The following is a 20,534-nucleotide window of genomic DNA, read 5'->3' as shown; positions in this document are numbered from 1 at the left end:
TCATGCTCCTCCAAACCCCCCCTTCTCCATTGAAGCCAGGAGACCAACCCATCTTACACCAAGTTAATGACCTACTCTCCTCCCTAATTTGACAGTGTTTGGGCTTGGTAAGGGCTACTTAGGCGTAAGCACTGCATCTTGGGTGGAAGTCACATTCTCCCCATACTTGAAAGAACCAGGTATTGTTGTCTGAAGAGCAATGGAATAGCAGGGGAGTGTGGAAACCGTATCAGCATTTGGGGGGGGTTCTCAGTGAGTTGTGAGAAGGCAAAATTAAAAGATTCAAAACTCATTTGAAAATGTTTTCAAAAGCACAAAATACTTAAGAACCAGATAAAATGATGTCTCATAATACAATACCTGCAACGTGTCCAGAGTATTCTGTATTGAAATTTAAGAAAAAACAAATATTAGTGAGTGTATTAAATTCAGACACAATATATACAGTATATACAAACATACACACACATACACAAGTTTTAGCCATTGTACCTCCAAAAGATGGACTGCTCCTTCATGTTCTTTCTTGGCTTCAACCTGGGCCTAGTATATAAACAATAAAATAAGTGTAGTTGCATAGACCCATAACATACATTTTTAAAAACTGTATAGCCTTTAAAACAACTTATGCCATTTATGAAGGCCACTTTTTTACATTTTTTTGGATCAAACCTTCATTAGGCTTGCACATTGGGTGAGCTGTAGACTTTCATGCCATCAAGAGAAGCCACAAAAGGGATGAACATGAAATTGCAAATGTGCCCTGCATAGTAATATCAAAAACCATCAGAAATTACAGTCTCATAAAATATAATTTGCAAGCTGGGCACATTCAGTTTATTTTGAACTGTAGCACAGTGATTAAGATAGGGAAAGAGGTGTAAAACTCCTGTGTGGATACAGAAAAGAACAAAATAAAGCCAGGCATAAATGAATCGAAACTCGCCCAGTTCAGAAGGGACCATCAATCTATGGACAGGCTAGTGTTGGTGGGCAGTGTTCTAATTGGGGATTCAAATACGTTTTTGACTTTGACTGGACTTGAAGCAATGCCTGTGTAGTTTTGAGGTCGCATCAAAGTCGGATCGAAGTAGTGCAGGGGCTGACGAAGTCGCACAGATATGAAGGGTACTCATTGGAAATCATGGGGTACGACTTGTCATGCAACTTTACAGTACCAAGTCGCAAAAGTGTAAAAGAGGCCTAAAGGCAAAACTTTTTTTTTTTTTTTAAGTTTTGGAGTAGAGGGATTAGAACACCAGTCAGTTTTTTTTGCGGTCTGTGCCCCCCGTTAAAGAGATTCACTCTCTCTATTTGTCCTGTTTACCATTATCATCAAATGTGAAAGTAAAAGAAAACCCCAACTTGTTGGTTATCCCCATAAAATAAATAGAGGAGAAATCTATCAATGGGGACACTAGTTCTGATGACCTGGGGGGCCCCCAAGGAATTCCCTTAACCACTTCCCGCAAACCGACGTACTGTACGTTGGCTTGAAGAAGTTGTAGTACCGGGGTGATGCCAGCAGCTAGGAGCATCACCCCGGTACTGTTTATTTTAGAGCCGGTGGTCGGGTTTTTAATGATAATAACCAATGCAGCTCAGCAGCCGGTCGGCCGTTATCACAGGGAGCAGGAGGGGACCCCAGATCCCTCCATAAAGACCTGCCACTGCCTATTACTGTCACAAGGGATGTTTACATAAATTAAAATATTGCAATTGCTGCCATTTTATTCTCCAGTCATTGCTAAAAAAAATATATTAGAATGTTTGGGGGTTCCAAGTAATTTTCTAGCAAAAAAAAAATAGGATTTTTGTCTTCCCGTAAAATCCTTTTCTCTGAAGTTCATTGACAGACGCAGTCTTGTTCTCAATAGCAGTTGGGTTATGCTGCCCACTACAGGAGTAGGACACTAGGCAGAAAAAAGTTCTGGCTACACCTATGGGCAGTCACTGGGGGGGTATACCCTCTCTCCCTGCTATAGGATGTCAGCTTTGTATCAAAGCAGTGTCAGAGAAAACAATACCAATCCAACTCAATAATAGATAGGCGGGTACTGCGTCCATCAATGAACTTCAGAGAAAAGGATTTTACGGTAAGACAAAAATCCAGTTTTCTCTCTCGTTCATTGACTGACGCTGTCTTTTTGTTCTCAATAGCAGTGGGGACATTCCAAAGCAGTGTCATGAAACATGAGGGGTGGGAACAGCAGAAAATAATTCCCCAAGGCTGAACCACAGCCAACCAGGCAATATAGGACTCATCAGAACAACAAAATGAGACCCATCTGAAAAAACATTAAACACCCTCAAGGGAGACTAAAAACACCCTTAAACGGCAGCCTGCAAAACTTTGCGACCAAAGGAAGCATCTGCAGATGCCAGCACAGCCACCTTATAAAACTTTGTGAAAGTATGAACAGGCGACCAGGTAGCCGCCTTTCAAACCTGAACCACAGATGCCTGATGGCGAAAAGCCCAGGAAGCACTAAGCGCCCAAGTAGAGTGCGCCTTAACAGGGAAAGGTGGAACCTGAACCTTCATTGAATAAGCCTGCACAACCGTCTGTCTGATCCATCTGGAAACAGTTGCAGCAGACGCAGGCAGCCCTTTCTTTAGTCCATCCGTGAGGACAAAGAGCTAATTTGACTTTCGAAAAGACTCAGTAGTCACCAAGTACACCCTGATTACCCGAACCACATCCAAAGCATGCAATACAAATTCCTTAGGATGTTTAGGCTTAGGACACAAGGAGGGTAACACAATGTCCTCATTTAAATGGAAACTGGAAACCACCTTCAGAAGGAAGAACGGATCCGGATGAAGTACCACTTTATCCCTGTGAACCACGAGATAGGGGAAACGACAGGACAACGCTGCCAGTTCGACACCCTGCGGGCAGAAGTAATACCCACCAAGAAGTAGGCAGGGGAATCTACCAAATATTTTTAAAAGGGGGTTTCTGAAGAACCAACAGCACCAAATTAAGTTCCCAAGGTGGCAACGGAGGTTGCACCAGAAGAGCCAAATGTTGCACCCCTGGATAAAACTACGTACCAGAGAATGGGTGACTAATGGCCTTTGGAAAGAAATTGCCAAGGCCGAAACCTGACCGTTGATAGTACTCAAGGCCAAATTTTGATCAACCCCCCGTTAAAGGAAAGCAAAGTTTAAAGTCACCAAGTAAGAGCAAGGGGGAACCCCAAGAGACTCACACCACCCAATATACGATTTCCAAGTGCGATGATAGATTTTTCTAGAAGTCGCTTTTCTCACTTAAAGCAGAGTGGGAAGCACAGAAGCAGTCAATCCCCTGTCCTTCAGCACCTGGCTTTCAACAGCCAAGCCGTCAAAGCCAGCGACCATAAAGCAGGATGGAAGATTAGTCCTTGAGACAGCAGATCCTCCCTGAGAGGAAGTATCCAAGGGACATCTGCGACTAGCCTGACCAGGTTGGCGTACCAAGCCCAACTGAGGTAACCCACCTGCCAATTTTCCATTCCCGGAATGTGAACGGTGGAGAGAGCCGGAACAAAGTGTTCCGCCCCCCTGAAGGGTGCCTACCACTTCCAAGGCCGCAAGGACACTTTTGGTGCCCCCTTGGTGATTGAAATAAGCCACAGCCGTGGCATTGTCCGATTGACTGCGCACTGGACAGCCCTGAAGGTGCTCCGTCCAGTGGATTAGACAAAGCCTGGTCGCTCTCAGCTCCAGAACATTGATCAGTAACCTGGATTCCTCCAGAGACCAGACCCCTTGAGCAGCAAGCTTGTCGAGAACAACTCCCCACCCGGACACATGGCATCCATGGTGATCACTGTCCAACATATGGGGAGGAAGGATTTTCCTTGTTTGAGCATCGGGGACACAAGCCACCATAACAGGGACCCCCTGGTCACCTGGCTCAACTGGATCTGACTGTCCAGAAAATTTGAATCTTTGTTCCATTTGAGAAGAATTTCCTTCTGCAGTATTCTCGTGTGAAATTGAGTATAAGGTACCGCCTCGAAGGACAACCCCATCAGTCCCAGAACTCTCAGACAAGTCCAAAGAGACAACCATTTGCTGGGCAGCAATAGCTAAATCGCAGACTGGAGTTTTTGAAGTTTGTCTGCAGGAAGAAACACCCTGGCTGAGTACGAGTCCAAAGTCAGGCCCAGATAGTCCAGCCTCATGGAAGGAACCAGGGACGACTCCTGGAGATTCACAATCCACCCAAACTCCTCCAGAGTTCTAATAGTGATCTCCAAGTTTGTCACCAGCGCCATGGGAGACTCCACACGGAGAAGCAGAGCGTCCAGGTAACCCAGGAACGATATCCCCTGCTGGCGTAAAAGCCAGGACCAGAGCCAACAGCTTTGTGAAGACCTAAAGAACAGAGGCGAGATCAAAGGGTAACGCCACAACGCAGAAACAGTTGATGTCTTGCACATTTTGGGATGTGAAGGTAGGCATCTTTAATGTCTATAAAGGTCAAGAGATCCCCCTGGTGTAGGGAGGCCACCACCGTGTGAATGGATTCCATCTTGAATTTTTGAACTCACACAAAGCAATTCAGATCCTTCAAGTCCAGAATTGGACGCGCCTTGCCCTCCTTCCTGGGAACCGTAAACAGGTTGGAGTAAAAGCCCTGAAAAAGTCCTGAGAACGGAATCGGAACAATTACTCCTTGTTGTACCAGGTCCTGTAAAGCCCCAAAGAGAGCCTGTAACCAATTCGGGGACAGTCGCACATTGGAAGGGAAAAACCTTACTGGAGGGACAGATTGAAACTCGATCTTGTAGCCGAACCGTATGACCTAGTGCAATCACTTGTCTTGTATCTGGGATAGCCACAGATCCGGAAACCAGCAAAGACGTACCCCCACCCCAGACACGGGTGAGGGAGCACCTTCAGGCAGAAGGGGCCTTATTTGCAGGTCTGAAGAAACCCGATTTCTGTTTTTCAGACCAGGATCGTTCGGAGCTGCCGAAAGAGGCCTTGAAAGACTTTGATCCTTTATCACTTGTTCCTGAGGGAGGAAAAAACGTTATGTGCTGAAAAGGAGGGACCCCGTCTGTGACAAGGGTCCTTATCCTTGTTGGCCTGTGGGAGAAAGGTACCCTTACCCCATGTAAGACCTTTAATAATGTCATCAAGGGTAGCCCCAAACAGACAATCACCCTGAAAGGGTAGATCAGTCAAAGCATTCTTAGAAGTCTGATCCGCAGACCAGCATCTTAGCCACAGTATATGCCGGAGGACCACTGCCGACATAGACAGTCATGCCAATATTGGAGCTGCATCCAGCAAGGCATCGCAAACCACCACTTGTGACACAAGGGCAATAGTAAACACCGGTCTGAGCACAGACCCCACCAGGGAGTACATATCGCAGGCCACAGACTCTGCCTTTCTATCTGCCGGATCCTTAAAGGACAGGGAATCCTCCAATGGAATTATGGTAGCTTTATTCAGTCTGGAGACCGAAGGGTCCACCGTAGGTGGCACAGTCCACTTCTTAACAACGGACTCTTCAAAGGGATAGCGCCTAGCAATCAGCTTAGGCACCCCAGGGGGAACGCTTTGGGCGGTCCCACTCTTTTTTGACCAGGTTGTCAAAATCCGCGGGAAGGGGGAAAAACGTAACCGCTCTGGATGGCTTGTGAGTGCCAAAAGTAACCTGCGCCTCAATCGCAGCTGCGTCCTCCATTTTCAGGGTCTGACGCACAGATGCAACCAGTGTGTCCACTAGTGCCTCTTCTAGCACGGTGGCGGAGGGAGAGGTGTCATCCTCACTATCAGAGGAGACAGGGCGCGAGGTAGTAGACCCTGTAGGGAGACCCACGTCTGAAGTGGCTGAATCAAATTCAGAATCTGACACATCAGATGAGGCAGGGGTAGGAGGGGGCGTTTTTTGGCACCCCGTCCTTTACAGGCCACCTCCACCCAGGACACAAAGGATTCCAAGACCATTGACGGTGCATCTATGGTAGCTGGGAACCGGAGGGCCTCCTTGAGCGGGTCAGATGGGGAAAAATGTTCCGCAGGGTCCATGTTGCAGCAGGGGAACCCCAGAGCAAAAAGTTGAAATAAACTTTATTTTTTTTTTAAACGTCCCACCGCGTTACAGCGCCCCCAAGAGGTCAGGCAGAATGCACAGAGACCCCCAGCGGAGAGAGAGACCCCCCCAGACTCATCACCCCAGCAAGGATGCACCAGGAAAGCTCAGAACGTCTGCACCGCACGTGTCTGCAGCGATCTCTAGCCTCATAGAAAAACCTGAGTGTCAGTACTAGGGTATAGGGAGGGGCTCCACCACCACAAAAAACGCCTCTAGGGACTCCAAGAACATGGTCGCCGTTGATTTACAATGGGATCCACCGCAAAATGACCGTGCCAGGTGTACCAAGATGGCCGCCGATGATCTCAGCACATGTAGGTTACAAGAAAATGGCGGCCCTTTGAGGGGACCCCCCAGCCTCCTGTACGGGATTGACAGAAAGGGGGAGAAACAGGTAAATCCCCCCACACGATCGATCGTACAGTTGCCGGCAGGCGCACACATTCCCCCCCCCCCATCGGCCTAACGCCGTGTCCCAGCCCCCCCCCAGTAGCTCCAATCGCCCCAGTGGTGAGTGGAGGGGGGACAGGTCAGAGGTGGGTGCGTGACAGGACAGAGGGGAACCCGGGAACGTGAGGGTCCAACCGTCTACCCCAAAACCCACCAGGGGGAGGTTGACAGTTTACTCACCATACCAGGAACAGGCGGGCGCCATCTTCTGGAGGAACCCCTCGCCGCCGAAGTTGAGGGGCTGTCGGAAATTAGGAACCCTGCAACTCGGGCCTAGACCCAATCATATGAGACCTGGCGAGACGTTTAACTCGCAAGGCCAATTCCCGTCCGGTGGGACTATGTCGCGGCCGACCTAGTGCGGAGCTGGGGTCTGCGTGCGCTTGCTGGCCGGCTGGAGTGACTGCTGAATCTACTTATCCACCCTGTCGCCCAGATCCGGCATAGTTGCTTGTAGATATCACAGGAAAAAAATCTGGTGAAAAAACCCAACTAGAAAAAAAACTAGCTTGAAAAAAACTTTTGCCAGGACCAGAGATCCCAGCAAGGAACTAGGTCCTTACTCCTGACTAAGCAGAATAAAACTGACATCCTATAGCAGGGAGAGAGGGTATACCCCCTGGGACTGCCCATAGGCATAGCCAGAACTTTTTTCTGCATAGTGTCCTACTCCTGTAGGGGGCAGCATAACCTTCCTGCTATTGAGAACAAGACGACTGCGTCCGTCAATGAAGGATAGAAAAATTGGATTGTCACATACCGTAAAATCCATTTCTCTGATGTTCATTGATGGGACACAGCTCCTGATCGTCTTAACCATTGGGTTATACTGCCCCCTACAGGAGAACAACACTGGGCGGAAAAAAAAGAATACTCCCCCCTCTCTGCTATAAGTACACAGTTTTGTTACAGGCAGTGTCAGTAGTTCCACAGAGGGGTGGGTGCTGTGTCCATCAATAAACATCAGAGAAATGGATTTTACGAGAAGTCAAAAATCCCATTTTCTCTTTTGTTCATTGACCGACACAGCTCCTGATCTTCTTAACCATTGGGACGTCCCAAAGAAGTGTCAAACATGAGGGGTGGGAACAGCAAGAAAAAAATTCCCAAGGCTAAACCGTAGCCAACCAGGTAACAGGAGCTCATCCAAAAAAACAACTGGAGCCCACCTGAAAACATTACACCCCCAAAGTGGGAACAGGTCCTCCAAACAGCAGCCAAAAGAAGCATCCGCAGATGCAAACACATCCCCTTTATAGAATTTTGTAAAAGTGTGCACCGACGATCAGGTGGCCGCCTTGCAAACCTGCGTCACTGAAGCCTAAAAATGGAAGGCCCAGAAAGCTCCAGAGTGCCCGAGTAGAGTGCACCTTGAAAAGGAAAGGAGGAACCTGACCCTTGATTGAAACGGTCACAGAAGAAGCGGACAGTCCTTTTCGAGGCTCATCGGTAAGCACAAATAGCGAGTCTGACTTCCTAAAAGACTCTGTGGCATGTACACCTGAAATTGCCCAAACCACATCCACATCCAGGGCCCGCAACGCCACTTCCCTAGAAAGTTTCAGCCTGGGACACAGGGAAGGAAAAAGTTTTCATACAAATGGAAAATCAGAGACAACCTTTGGAAGGAACAACGAACAGGGGCAAAGAACCACCTTATCTTTGTGGACCACCAAGTAAGGGGAACAACAAGATAACACCGCCAATTCCGACACCATACCAGCATGATTTCCACCAAAAGGCCACCTTCTGGGGCAACGTAAGCAGGGGAATCTCCCGAATATTTCCAAAGGGAGGCTTCTGGAGGACTGAAAGCACCAAGTTGAGATCCTAAGGTGGTAGCAAAGACCGCACTGGAGGAATCAAATGTCGAACTGCCTGAATAAAGGTACACACCAGGGAATGCATGGCCAAGGGCCTTTGAAAGAAGACCACCAAGGCCGACACCTGGCCCTTGATGGTACTCAAAGACAATTTCTGCTCAACCCCCCATTGAAGTAAGATCAAGACCCAAGCCACCGAGAAAGAGCGAGGGTGAACCCCAAGTGTCTCACACCAAGAAATGTACGCTTTCCACGTACGATGGTAGATCTTCCTAGAGGTAGACTTCCTAGCTTTCAACAGTGTTGGAATCACCGACCCATACAAACCCCTATCCTTCAGCACCTGGCTTTTAACAGCCAAGCCAAAGCAAGCGACTGTAAAGCAGGATTGAAGATCGGCCCTTGGGACAACAGATCCTCCCTGAAAGGTAGTCTCCATGGGGCGTCGGCGACCAGCCGCACCAGGTTTGCGTACCAAGACAAGGGAGGCCAGTCCAGAGCCACTAATATGTTCGGAATCTCTTCTGCCTCGATCCTGTGCAAGAGTCTCAACAGAAGCTTGAGAGGAGGGAAGGCGTAAATGAGACGATACTGGCCCCAGGGGGTTACCAGCATTTCTGTGGCATCTGCCAGAGGATCCCGTGATTATGGCACAAACCTCTGCACCTTTCTGTTGAGCCAAGACGCCAACAGTTTCAGCTCGGGGGCGCCCCACCGAAGACCCACCTGATGAAACACCTCCAGATGAAGGGACCACTCCCCTTAGTCCAACGCCTGACGACTGAGATAATTCGCCTGCCTATTTTTTACCCCTGGAATGTGTACGGTGGAGGGGGCTGTAACGAAGCATTCTGCCCACCGTAGAATGCCAGGTTCCTCCAGACCTGCCAAAACACTTCTTGTGCCCCTCTGGTGTCTGATTGAATTCACACTGGACATCCCTGAAGATGATCCATCCAGTGATCCAGGGACAGCCTGGTCACTCAAGGATCGTTCAAGGACATTTATCGGTAGTCTTGACTCTTTCAGTGTCCAGACACCCTGAGTGGAGCTCTGGCCCAGGACACCTCCCCACCCGGACAGCATGTCATCTATAGTGACCACTGTCCAATACAAGGAAGAAAGGATTTGCCCTGTCGAAGAGCTGAAGAGCAAAGCTACCAGATCAAGGACCCTTTTGTTTCCCAGCTCAGCAGGATCTGATTGTCCAGAGACTTCTGACACTTGTCCCATTTGGCCAAGATCTCCCTTTGCAGGGACCTCGTATGAAACTGTGCAAACGGGACCGCCTCGAAGGTAAAAACCATCAGGCCCAGCACCCACATGAAAGTCAGGAGGGAGGACCACCTGCAGCATGCAGCTTCTGGGGTTTTTCCAGAGGAAGGAACAATTGGCTAGAGCTAAGTCCAGAATCGGACAAAGATAGTCCAACTTTGTGCAAGGTACCAGATATTTCAGAAGCCAGCCAAACTCCCTCAGAGTTGGTAGAGTGATTTCCACATTGTCCACCAGAGCAGTAGGGGAATCCACTCGCAGGAAAAGCTGGTCCAAGTAGCCCAGTACTGTGATTACCCGCTTACGTAACAATGCCAGCACGGGGCCAACACTTTTGTGAAGACCCGAGGAGCAGGGGCGAGACCAAAGGGTAATGCTAAGAGCTGAAAATGTTCCTCTGCCGGGATGCCACCACTGTGCGAATGTACTCCATTCTGAACTTCTGTACCCGCACAAAGCAGTTCAGTGCCTTGATGTCCAGAATTGGACGCACCTTGCCCTCTTTCCTTGGGACTAAAAACAGGTTCCAATAAAACCCCTGAAAACGTTCCAAGGTCGGGACTGGGACAATCACCTCCTGAAGTAACAGGTCTTGCACCACCCCAAAGAGAGTTTGTAATAGGTCTGGGGACAGGCCCATGTCTGAAGGAAAGAACCTTTCTGGAGGGTAAGAACGAAACTCGATCTTGTAGACGGACCGTATCACTTTATGGGCCCACTTGTCTTTTGCACCAAGGAAGTCCACGGGTCTGGGAACCAGCCAAGATGTCCCCCCAACCCAGGCACAGGTGAGGGCGCACCTTCATGCTTTAGGAGCCTTGTCCACAGGTCTGGAGAATCCCGCTCTCGGCTTGCAAGACCAAGGTCACTTAAATCCTCCCAAAGAGGCCTTGAAAGGCTTTGAACCCTTGTCAGTCAACCCTGGGGGGACGAAAAAACTTCTTGTGAGCCAAGAAGGATGGGCCACGTCTACGAAGAGGTTCCTTACCCTTACTAGCCTGTGGAAGGAAGGTACTCTTTCCCCTGTGAGACTAAATGATGTCATCCAGGGTAGCTCCAAACAGGTGATCTCCTTGAAAAGGAAGATCAGTTGAGACTTTTTATTTTTAGAGGTATGGTCCGCAGACCAACATTTGAGCAACAAAACATGTCTAAGGACCACTACTGAAACAGACAGTCTAAAAATTAGGGGAGCCGCATCCAAAGCGGCATCACAGATAAACCGCAGGCCCTGGACCAACTGGCCTGCCAGCCCACCAAAGGCAGGGTGGAGCTGCTCATCCTCCAGGTCACAGCGTAAAAGTTTAGCCTACTCAGTCAGGATTTGTGACATCAGAGCAATGGTGAATACCGACCTAAGTGCCGAACCAGCAACAGTGAACATTTTGCAGGCCACAGCCTCCGCCCTTCCTGTCAGCCGGATCCTTAAAGGCTGGAATCATGGATGCCTTCTTCAACCTGGAAACCTGAGGATCCACCACCGGTGGAACAGTCCACTTTAAGGAGAGACTCTTCAGAATGGTACCTCATTTCAAATCGCTTAGCGACCACAAAGGGACGTTTTGGACGTTCTCACTCTTCTGCGACAAATCTGTCAAAACAGGAGGGGAAGGGAAACACCTTCACCGCTCTAGACCGCTTGTGAGTGCCAAAGGAATACAGTGCCTCCGCTGCAACTTCAGCTGCGTCCTCCATTTTTAAAGTCTCGCACACAGACACAAACAGTGCGTCCACCAGCGCCTTTTCATGCGCGAGGAGACAGATGAGACAGTGGAAGGCTGGGGGTGCTTATACTAGCCCGCCGCCCAAAAGCCACCTCCATCCAGGACAGCCATCAGTGCATCGATGGATGGTTCGGACCTGGAGGGCCCCGCGGCCTCTGAGAGGGGGTCAGGTGGGGAAACGTACTCCAAAGACTTCAAGAGAAATAAGGGGACCCCCCAAAATGTGCAAAAAAACACTGCTAAGGGACACCCCCACCGCACTGGTAACACCACCTGGTCGCCAGCAACAGAGCACCCACTCAGAGAGAGGAAGGCCTCACCAGACTCACCACCCCACCAGACAGGCACCGGCAGCACCAGGATGCGGTGTACTCCACGTGTGGTGTACAGAAGGAAAAGAGACCCAGCACCAGGGGATAAGGAGGGGCTCCCACAGAAGAAATCATGGCGCAGAAGGCTCCACTGTCATGGTTGCCATTTTCAATGCTGGACCAAGGCAAAATGGCCGCTGAACTCCACAAAAATGGCCGCCGTATATCAGCATACAGGCTATGAGGCTTCCAGGCACCCAAATGGGATCCCTGGGGCCCAAGGCAAGGCACAGAAGGGAAGGGGGGACTGGGCAGGAGCCCGACCAGATACAGCCCCCCCCCCACACAGCCGATTTCCAGGTCGCTGGCAGCGCACCCCCCGCCCCCATCACCAGTACAGCACCCTGCCCCAGCTTCAAAAAGTGGGCCAGACCACCACATTAACCCATGACATAAGGGAAGGGGGAGTGGGGGGTGGATGAGGGGCTAGATGACCCACAGGGACCACCAGGCACAGAGGAGTGGGGTGCCCAACGGGAAGGAGGGGGTCCGACCCTCCAAGGGTGGGCCCACGTCCACCTCAAAACCCTCCAGGGAGAGAGGGGGGGACAGCTACTCACCATACCAGAACCCAGGAGGCCACTGCTCCAGACAGAACTTCCTCGCCATCGAAATGGGGGGCTGTCGGCCAAGAGGAACACTGTGACGCAGACCAAGACTTGGTCCTATGCAACCTCGAGAGGCGTTTCTCGCAGGCCAGTCCCCATCCGGTAGGGCTATGCTGTGGCCGACCTAGCTGCTGAGGTCTGTGCACGATCGCTGGCCAGACTGGGGTACCCCTGGATCTAGATTATCCAGCCTGTCACCCAGTCCAGCAGTTGATAGTAGATCTAAAAGGAAAAAAATGCCAGGACCAGAGATCCCAGCAAGGAACTAGCTCCTTACTCCTGACTAGGCAGAAAAAAATGAAGTACTTATAGCAGAGAGGGGGAAGTATACCACCTGAGACTGCCCATAGTCGTAGTCAGTCTTTTTTTCTGCCTAGTGTCCTCTCCTGTAGGGGGCAGTATAACCCAATAGTTAAGAAGATCAGGAGCTGTGTCCGTCAATGAACGAAAGAGAAATACTGATTTTAACTTGTAAATAACATGTGTCAGATATAGGTTTAGTTCTTAAGTGGTTAATTTGCAGGGATTTCCTCTCACTTCCTGTTTCCCTATGGGACAGAAAGTGAAGGGAAATCTCCACAATGGGACACAGAAGGCGAAAAAAAAAAAAAAATCTGACAGACTTATACCCATTCCTTGCTTTATCCAAAATGAAAAAAAAAAAAAATTTGCCCCATAGTTCCACTTTAAGTTTGAGATCTGCCAGGAGCAACTCAGTTGAAATAGCTTGCTCATCTCTCTCTATTTGGACAGCTAGTAATGCAATCAGGCTCCGAAAATCAGGTTTGTGCTTGGCATATTCTTTGCTTACCTGCTGGAGACGTTTAACTTCCTCCTGCCTTTTCTGTAGTGCTATTGTGGCATCTTCGTGATCTTTTTCCAGCTGTTGCCTTCTCTCTGCCACATCTCGCATGTGCTAGAAAAAAAAGCAGGTGTTTTTTTTTTTTTTTGCAGGGTGTGGTGAATAAATATCACATCCTCCAGGCATTATTTATCGATTGCTTTATCTTAGGCAACACTCAATGGAGGACCGGAATCTGGACCGAGTCACTGTCCCATCTGCACTAAATAGAGGGTGGGACAGGAGAGGGTGCTGCCCAAGTTAATTTTTCAAGTTAACCTGCAGTTGACTGGTTGCTAGAATGCAGGGCAGTCCTAGCAACCAATCACCAGCTTGTTAATATGAAAGGTAACCCTGGCGGCTCCTGCTGTCACCCTTCGTCCAGTGCGGCTGTGCCTCACACTCTCCTGTGTACCCATGTAAGGTAGGAGATTGAATGGGTCTAGGACATGGCTGTGAAGGATGGGAGGGCAAGGGTGATGTGAAGGGGGGGGCCCAGAGCTGAACACTACTGTGGGGGATGCAGCTGTTGAGGGGTGATGTGAAGGGGGTCAAAGGAAAACATTCTTGTTTGGGGAGGGGTGGAAGTGAAGGGGGGGCAAAGAGGACACTGCTGTGGGTGGTGATGCAAAGGAGGACACTGTAATGAGATCATGCGCTGGGACACCATCTTGTCATGGTATCCTGCGCTGTTGCCACCATTTTGCGTGACTCCAGCAGCTGGAAAACCAAAAAGGTAATTCCTTCCCCAGCCCCCCACCTTCTCCTTATTAATATGCGAGCTTCAAACAGAGCTGTTATCTCAGCATAGGACGCCTGGCAAATGGCAGGCCAGGTTCTAAAACCCTTATCTGAGCAAAGACAGACAGACATCCTAGCCGATATGTCTCTTCCTGTTGAGAGCTATGTTGTAATCTGAGCAAAGCCATATGGCTAATAGGTCGTATAACAAAGCATTCGAGAGCTCTGTTATTTGGACACAGTTAACCACAAAATCCTAACTTTACACACAAACAAGATATGTCTCTAGAAAATATATATTTGAATGGCAAATAAAATACCGATCAAATTAATGATCACATTCGATCCTAGGGAAGAAAAGCTAGCGATCAGATGCCTTACGGGTCAGAGGTTATTCCGAGATAACCCGTGTTTAGTGTCTGTGGATAATAAATTTAATGCCGGACAATAAAATATCAGTTTCAAGAATGTAACCATTACATATTTCGAGATATGACTTCTGTTATAAATCTGTCTAACTGGGAGGTCCCTTATTAGTTTATGAGCCTCCGGGGCCGCCCATGGCCCCAGTGTTTATTGGTCAAGTACTTCTGGTGACACCCCCCTGGGGATCAGAGAAAAGGAGAGAAGCTGATAGAACTGTGAGTCTCATGTAACATCAAGGAAAGGAACATCTATCCATTGGAGACCGATCACACATGTTCAGCTTCTGGAACTCTGATAATACAAGGACTTTTGAATGCAAGTATTTCCATTTCTAATTCTTTACCTATTCTTCTAAATTGCTGTATTGTGTCTCTATTTCTTTGTAACCCATTTTTCTGTAAATATTTTTATTTGCACCAATTTTAACCTTTTTTATAAATTAAACCTCATTTTGAAAGGGGTTAATTTTGTCTCTAAGCTCTTAAATGTAAGCTAACCAAAGAACCTGCCTCTTGGAAGAGCGCTACTGTATAGAATAACCCTCTGAACATTCCTGTCTGAGGTGACAGTGTGTGTGTGTTACAGATGATTATTCTAAAGTCATAATTGGTATTTCTAAAATTACGAGCGTCCTCTGGGCTCATTATAACGTAGAGGTGGTGGCAGAGAAAGGGTTAATTGTTTAATAAGCCCGGTGACCATCGCTCTCAGTCTGCTGGCATCTAGATTGTGGTCCCGCAAGCTGGACAATCTGTGTGCTGGGTGCAGCTGAGAGTGGCATTGTTACGCAAGTGACGGCAGGGTGTGAGATTGCCTGGTCTTTGGTCACGAGTTGGATGAGAAGGCCAGGGGTCTGATACCCGCCACCGTCACAGACACTGCTTTGGGGAGGGGTGATGCGAAGGGGAGAAAGGGAAAACACTTGTGTTGGGGGGGGGGGGAGCGGTGATGTGAAGGGGGGCAAAAGAGGACTCTGCTGTGGGGGGGGGGGTGATGTCAAGGGGAGCCAAGGAGAACCCTGCTGTGCGGGGGGGGGGCGATATGAAGGGGGTAAAGGAGGTCACTACTGTGGGGGCAATGTAAAGGGGCCAAGGAGGACACTGCTGTGTGGGGCTTATGTGAAGAGGAGCAAAGGAGGACACACTGGTGTGTGAGGGGGGGGGGGGGTGAGGTGATGAGAAGGGGGGCAAAGGAGAACACTACTGTTGGGGAGTGATGTAAAGGGAAGCAGAGGGAGATATGGGGGGGGGGCAAAAACACTACTGTGAGGAAAGGCTGATGTGAAGGGAGACAGAGGACACTACTGAGGTGGAGGGGTTTATGTGAAGGGGGGGACGAGAACACTACTGCGAAGGGGAAACTGTGATGTGAAGTGGGGGACTGAGGACAAGGAGGTAAGAATGGGATTGGGATTTAAGAGGTAGGGGGCTGTGATGTGAATGATCTAATTCATCACACAAACAAGCAATTCAGACAACTGCTGTAAGAACATTTTTTCTGACTAGACCTCTGTGAATTTTAATTTCTTCCCTTTTTGATATGCTCCAACATAGAGACTATTATAGACTAGAGTAGAGATCGCACTTTACAGATGGGCCTTGAAGAGGCAGTGCGGTTTCCACATATCCTTGCAAATATTGTTAAACTAAAACCTATGCTTTTAATCCGAATTGTTAGACAGCTGGTAAGTGTGCTGTGAAATACATTTTATTTGTTTGCCGCGTCCTTAGCCCTTCGATGTGCATCTTGCTGTAAAAGCTAGTTATAAATTAGGGGAGTTGCCATTTTTGTTTAGTTTGTTTGATAAGGTGCTTTCAGTTGCCACTGTGTTCTGCTGGGCTTCTTGTGTGTCTTTATGCCTTCAAGAAGAAATGGGCTCCCTCCAAGCATATCTGCCCATAAAGGTGACCTTCATAATGTTTTAATTAAGTTTAAAAAGTTCACTTAGACCAAGCTGGTCCAAGTGAACCATTTACTTCACTAACTCATGCAGCAGCTGTCAGCACTATTTGAACTATATAGCACTGTGTTCAACATTGGAACTCCCCATCCCGCCGCCAGAGCAAAATTGAGTCGGACTGTGTCAGTTTTAAAAGGGGGCAATAGGTGGAACTGCCCCGGGCCCCCCTGACAGAAGGGGTCCTCCCTCTATACAACAATTATATAAAATATAAACAAATGATATATCACAAAAATAAATAACACAATATAACATGTATAATAAAAAAATACTTTTTAATAAATGTATCATGAGAAATAACATTTTGCCGGCCATCATCTGTAAAAATGTTTACTCTGGACTTGTATATTTTATCAGTTTCAAAGTAATTGTAAAGTCTTTTTTTTTTTTTTTTTTAAATAACAAAACTCACCTCCTCTGTGCAGTTGGTTTTGCACAGAGCAGCCCAGATCCTCCTCTTCTCTGGTCCCTCTTCACTCCTCCTAGCCCCTTCCTCCTGTCAAGTGCCCCCACAGCAAGCAGCTTGCTATGGGGGCACCAGAGCTGTGCCCATTCAGACAGGGAACTGCGGTTCAGCCCCGCCCCCTCTCTCTCCTTTTTGGCTAGCTGATGTTGATTGACAGCTGCGTGAGCCGATGGCACCGCGGTTTTGTCTCAGACAATCAGGAGGGAGAGTCACAGATGGCTGAAGGACTCGTGGACATTGCTGGATAGAGATGGGTTCAGGTAAGCATTAGAGGAGCTGCTGAAAACAAGGCTTTTTATCTGAATTCCACTCAGAATGACGCGTTATGCATTTTAAAAATGTGGGAATGTCACTGAGAATGTAAACCAACTCTGTGTATAAGGGGCCCCCCAAACCTGGAGTGCCCCGGGCCCTCTAAGTTCTAAATCTGGCTTTGGGCTGAGCGCTGCTCTGCCATTCACAGGGAGCTTTGTATTCTAGGAGTAGGAAAAAACGTGATAGTCAGGTGTCCACAAGCTTTGGCACATATACCATACATTTGACCTCCTTTACAATTTGATATTTATGCTCTCTAACCAAAAAATAATTCCCTGGAGACCTCTTTTAAAAATTATTATTGTTACAAATTTTATTTAAAGCTGAACTCCAGGAAACTTAAAAATTCTCTCTTGCGGTGGGGCTCATGCTCACAATGCCAGGTACTGTTTGTGAAGGTCTAGAGAGCATGTAAAATGCTGTTACTCACCTCCAGACTAAGGAAACAGCTACCCCTTGCAGTGCGGGAAATATAGAATAATCAAAACAAACAAAATTACAACTTCTTATTTTATTTTAAGCACAAAACAGCTACCTTATAGTGACAGAGAGTTATCTTAAGTCGGGTACACATGGGCCGTATGTCGGGAGACATTTGCCGGTTCAAAAAAAAAAAAAAAAAAACGGCCGACCTCGGCCCACGTCTAGGTCGGTCTGTCCAGCCTTTTATCGGACGAGCATGCTGGAAAACCAGCAGCTGACCGACTCCTGATCAGCGCTCTCAGCCAATAGCAGAGAGCGCTGATCGAAGCACTCTGGTGTGGGGGTCGTTTCCCTGTCAGGCCATAACAGCTAAGCGGGGGAGATTGCTGTAAGTACTTTGGATAGTGAGTACAGCGGTTCCGGCCGGAGCTGACAGTTTCATAGTTTACAAATCTTAAAAAACAGCTGCAGTTGGGGGCAAGACTAGAATGGTAAATAGATCAGATAATGTAACATTTTAAACATAATAATGTACACAGGGCACCTCTATTTTGTTTTAGTACTAACCCTCAGCACTTGCTCTAAGTTCTCCAGCTTGCTGTGCAGTCGATGATTCTCCTTAAGGGCAGAATCTCGTTTTTCAGCTACCACAGATAAGTGTCTCTTCAAGTCAGCATTTTCAGCTTCAACCTACAAAAGAAGATTTAGCATCAACCAACACTAGCACAACTAAACAATCCGTTATACCAGTGGTCTCCAAACTGCGGCCAGAGGGCCGGATGTGGCACTTGGGTCATTATTTCTCCCACTGACACCATCAAGGAGGCATAATTCCTCCCATTGACATCAACGATGGGGGAAATTTCCTCAAACTGACACTAACGATGGGGCACTATTCCTCCCACTGACACCCACGATGGGGCACGGCACTATTCCTCCCACCGACACCAACGATGGGGCACCATTTCTCCCACCGACACCAACGATGGGGCACTATTCCTCCCATTGACACCAACGATGGGGCACTGTTCCTCCCACCAACCCCAAATGATGGGGCACTGTTCCTTCCACCAACACCAAATGATGGGGCACTGTTCCTTCCACCAACACCAAATGATGGGGCACTTTTCCTCCCACTGACACCAATGATGTGGCACTATTCCTCACAGCGACACCATTGATGGATCACTATTCTTCCTACTGACACCAACAATGGGTTACTATTCCTCCCACTGACACCAACAATGGGGCACTATTTCTTCCACTAACACCATGATGAGGTACTATTCCTCCCCCTAATATCAAAGATGAATTGCTTACTCCCACTGACACCAGGAACATTTCTACTCCCGCTGGCCACAATCCAGCGCCCCTAAAGTCTGAAGGTCAGTAAGCTGGCCCTCTGTTTAGACAGTTTGGAGACCCCTGTGTTATACTAACATGTATAGGAAATAAGGACTACCTTGGCTGCCCACTTTACTGTGCCGCAAAGTCGTGAATTTTCTTCCACGAGGCGTTCATTCTCGCTTTGCACCTCTTGAAGTTTGATTTCCTGTTCCCATTTAAAGACAGCAAAATATATGATCAAATAGTGTAGTTTCACTACTAGAATTCATTTACAGTACAGTACAGACAAATGTGTAGCAAGCCAAACTTCTCTTGGTAGAATTAACATACATCAAAAAGGTTTCTTATCAGAACCTTAGGAAAGTTCCCCCTCACTTTCCCAAACAGAGAGTTTATTGAAAACCAAGTGCAGTACAAATGAAAATAATACGGTAAAAAAAACTTAGCAAGTACAACAATATAGGCAGTTTACATCGAATAGGTATCGGAAAAAGCAGCAGCCAAAAGCAGATATGCAAGGTACAACCGGTTAGCGCTAGGCAGTACAATTCGGTAGTGGTGCAGAAAAATAGGTGGAAGCAAAACCATTGAAACAAGGACATTAACCTGAGCAAGCTTATACATTCGTGTCTGGACAGCTCACCCACCTGTCCCAAATCTTATCGAACTTGGCGGGGCACCCTCTGTGTTTGTAAAGTAATTTATGAAAGGGGATATTAGTATTTACCTCCCGTATCCACATACCAAAGGTTGCGGGATCGCTGCGCATCCATGCCCTGGCTATTCATTTCCTGGCCACAAACAGCGTCTCCTGCAAAAATACAGTCAAACTTATACATCTCCCCATCTGGGTAGATACCAAGGAGACACTGCTTGGGGTCCAGCTGTATGGGAGACCCCATTTTGTCATGTAGAAAGGCCACTACCTGTTGCCAGTATCCTCGGAGCTGTGGACAGCTCCAGAGCAAGTGGAAAAAGGTGCCTCCAGCCGCCTGGCACATTGGACGGCCAGGATCCCGATCAGGTTGGTACCTGGACATCTTAAGCGGTGTGAGGTAGGCCTGGTGAACAATAAACATTTGGGCAAGTCGGTCAGATAATTTTGGGGACACCTTCTGACAGGTCTCTAGCGCCTCGCCCCACTCCTCATCCTCAATAGGCCCCACATCCTGGGTCCAGCGATCCTTTAGTCCATAAGCTATCTCAGTGGACGAGGGCTTGTGAAGCTCGGCATAGAAAAGGGACATTAAGTGAGAAGGTTCCTGACATTTTATCAGTTCCAATAGCAACACAGGTTCTGGGCTCGGTGGAGCCTCCGAAAACTGGATGCAGAACGCGTGGGTCAGCTGTAGGTACCTATAATACATATGGGCTGGGAGAGAAAACCGCTCCTTCATGTCAGCGAAGGACCTCAGGGCGCTCCCCGTTAATATATGCTTCAGCAGGAATACACCCCGCCTGCTCCACAAAGAGGAGTCAGGAAGCGAACAGAACTCCTGAAGAGACTTATTATGCCACAAAGGGGTAAAGTCATGGAGGGAAGGGCCTTTCAGTCGGTGCATCACCACCTCCAAAACCCGGCTGTAATGGAAGAGCAAGGATGTAGGGTCCAGTCTCTCCTCCGCCCCCCTGGTACCCCGCAGTATGGCAGTCAGTGGGTC

General features: G+C 48.3%; 1 protein-coding gene across 6 annotated transcripts in view; it reads right to left on the bottom strand.

Annotated features, from left to right (window-relative positions):
- TSPOAP1 (TSPO associated protein 1) overlaps nucleotides 1-20,534 on the bottom strand; it is a 432,345-nt gene that overhangs the window by 153,629 nt on the left and 258,182 nt on the right. For all 6 annotated transcript variants that reach the window (XM_082245070.1, XM_082245072.1, XM_082245071.1 and 3 more), the window contains exons 7-11: nucleotides 18,989-19,078; nucleotides 18,094-18,216; nucleotides 13,166-13,270; nucleotides 493-543; nucleotides 361-381 (exon numbers count right to left, since the gene is read on the bottom strand). In XM_082245070.1, coding sequence (XP_082101196.1) covers nucleotides 361-381; nucleotides 493-543; nucleotides 13,166-13,270; nucleotides 18,094-18,216; nucleotides 18,989-19,078 — 390 coding nt within the window. The remainder of the gene's footprint in view (nucleotides 1-360; nucleotides 382-492; nucleotides 544-13,165; nucleotides 13,271-18,093; nucleotides 18,217-18,988; nucleotides 19,079-20,534) is intronic.

This window comes from Pelophylax lessonae (assembly GCF_965119305.1).
Source record: "Pelophylax lessonae genome assembly, chromosome: 2".
Classification (NCBI taxonomy): Eukaryota; Metazoa; Chordata; class Amphibia; order Anura; family Ranidae; genus Pelophylax; species Pelophylax lessonae.
The sequence above is the reverse complement of the archived record's forward strand: the minus strand, read 5'-3'. Positions and strand labels throughout refer to the sequence as shown.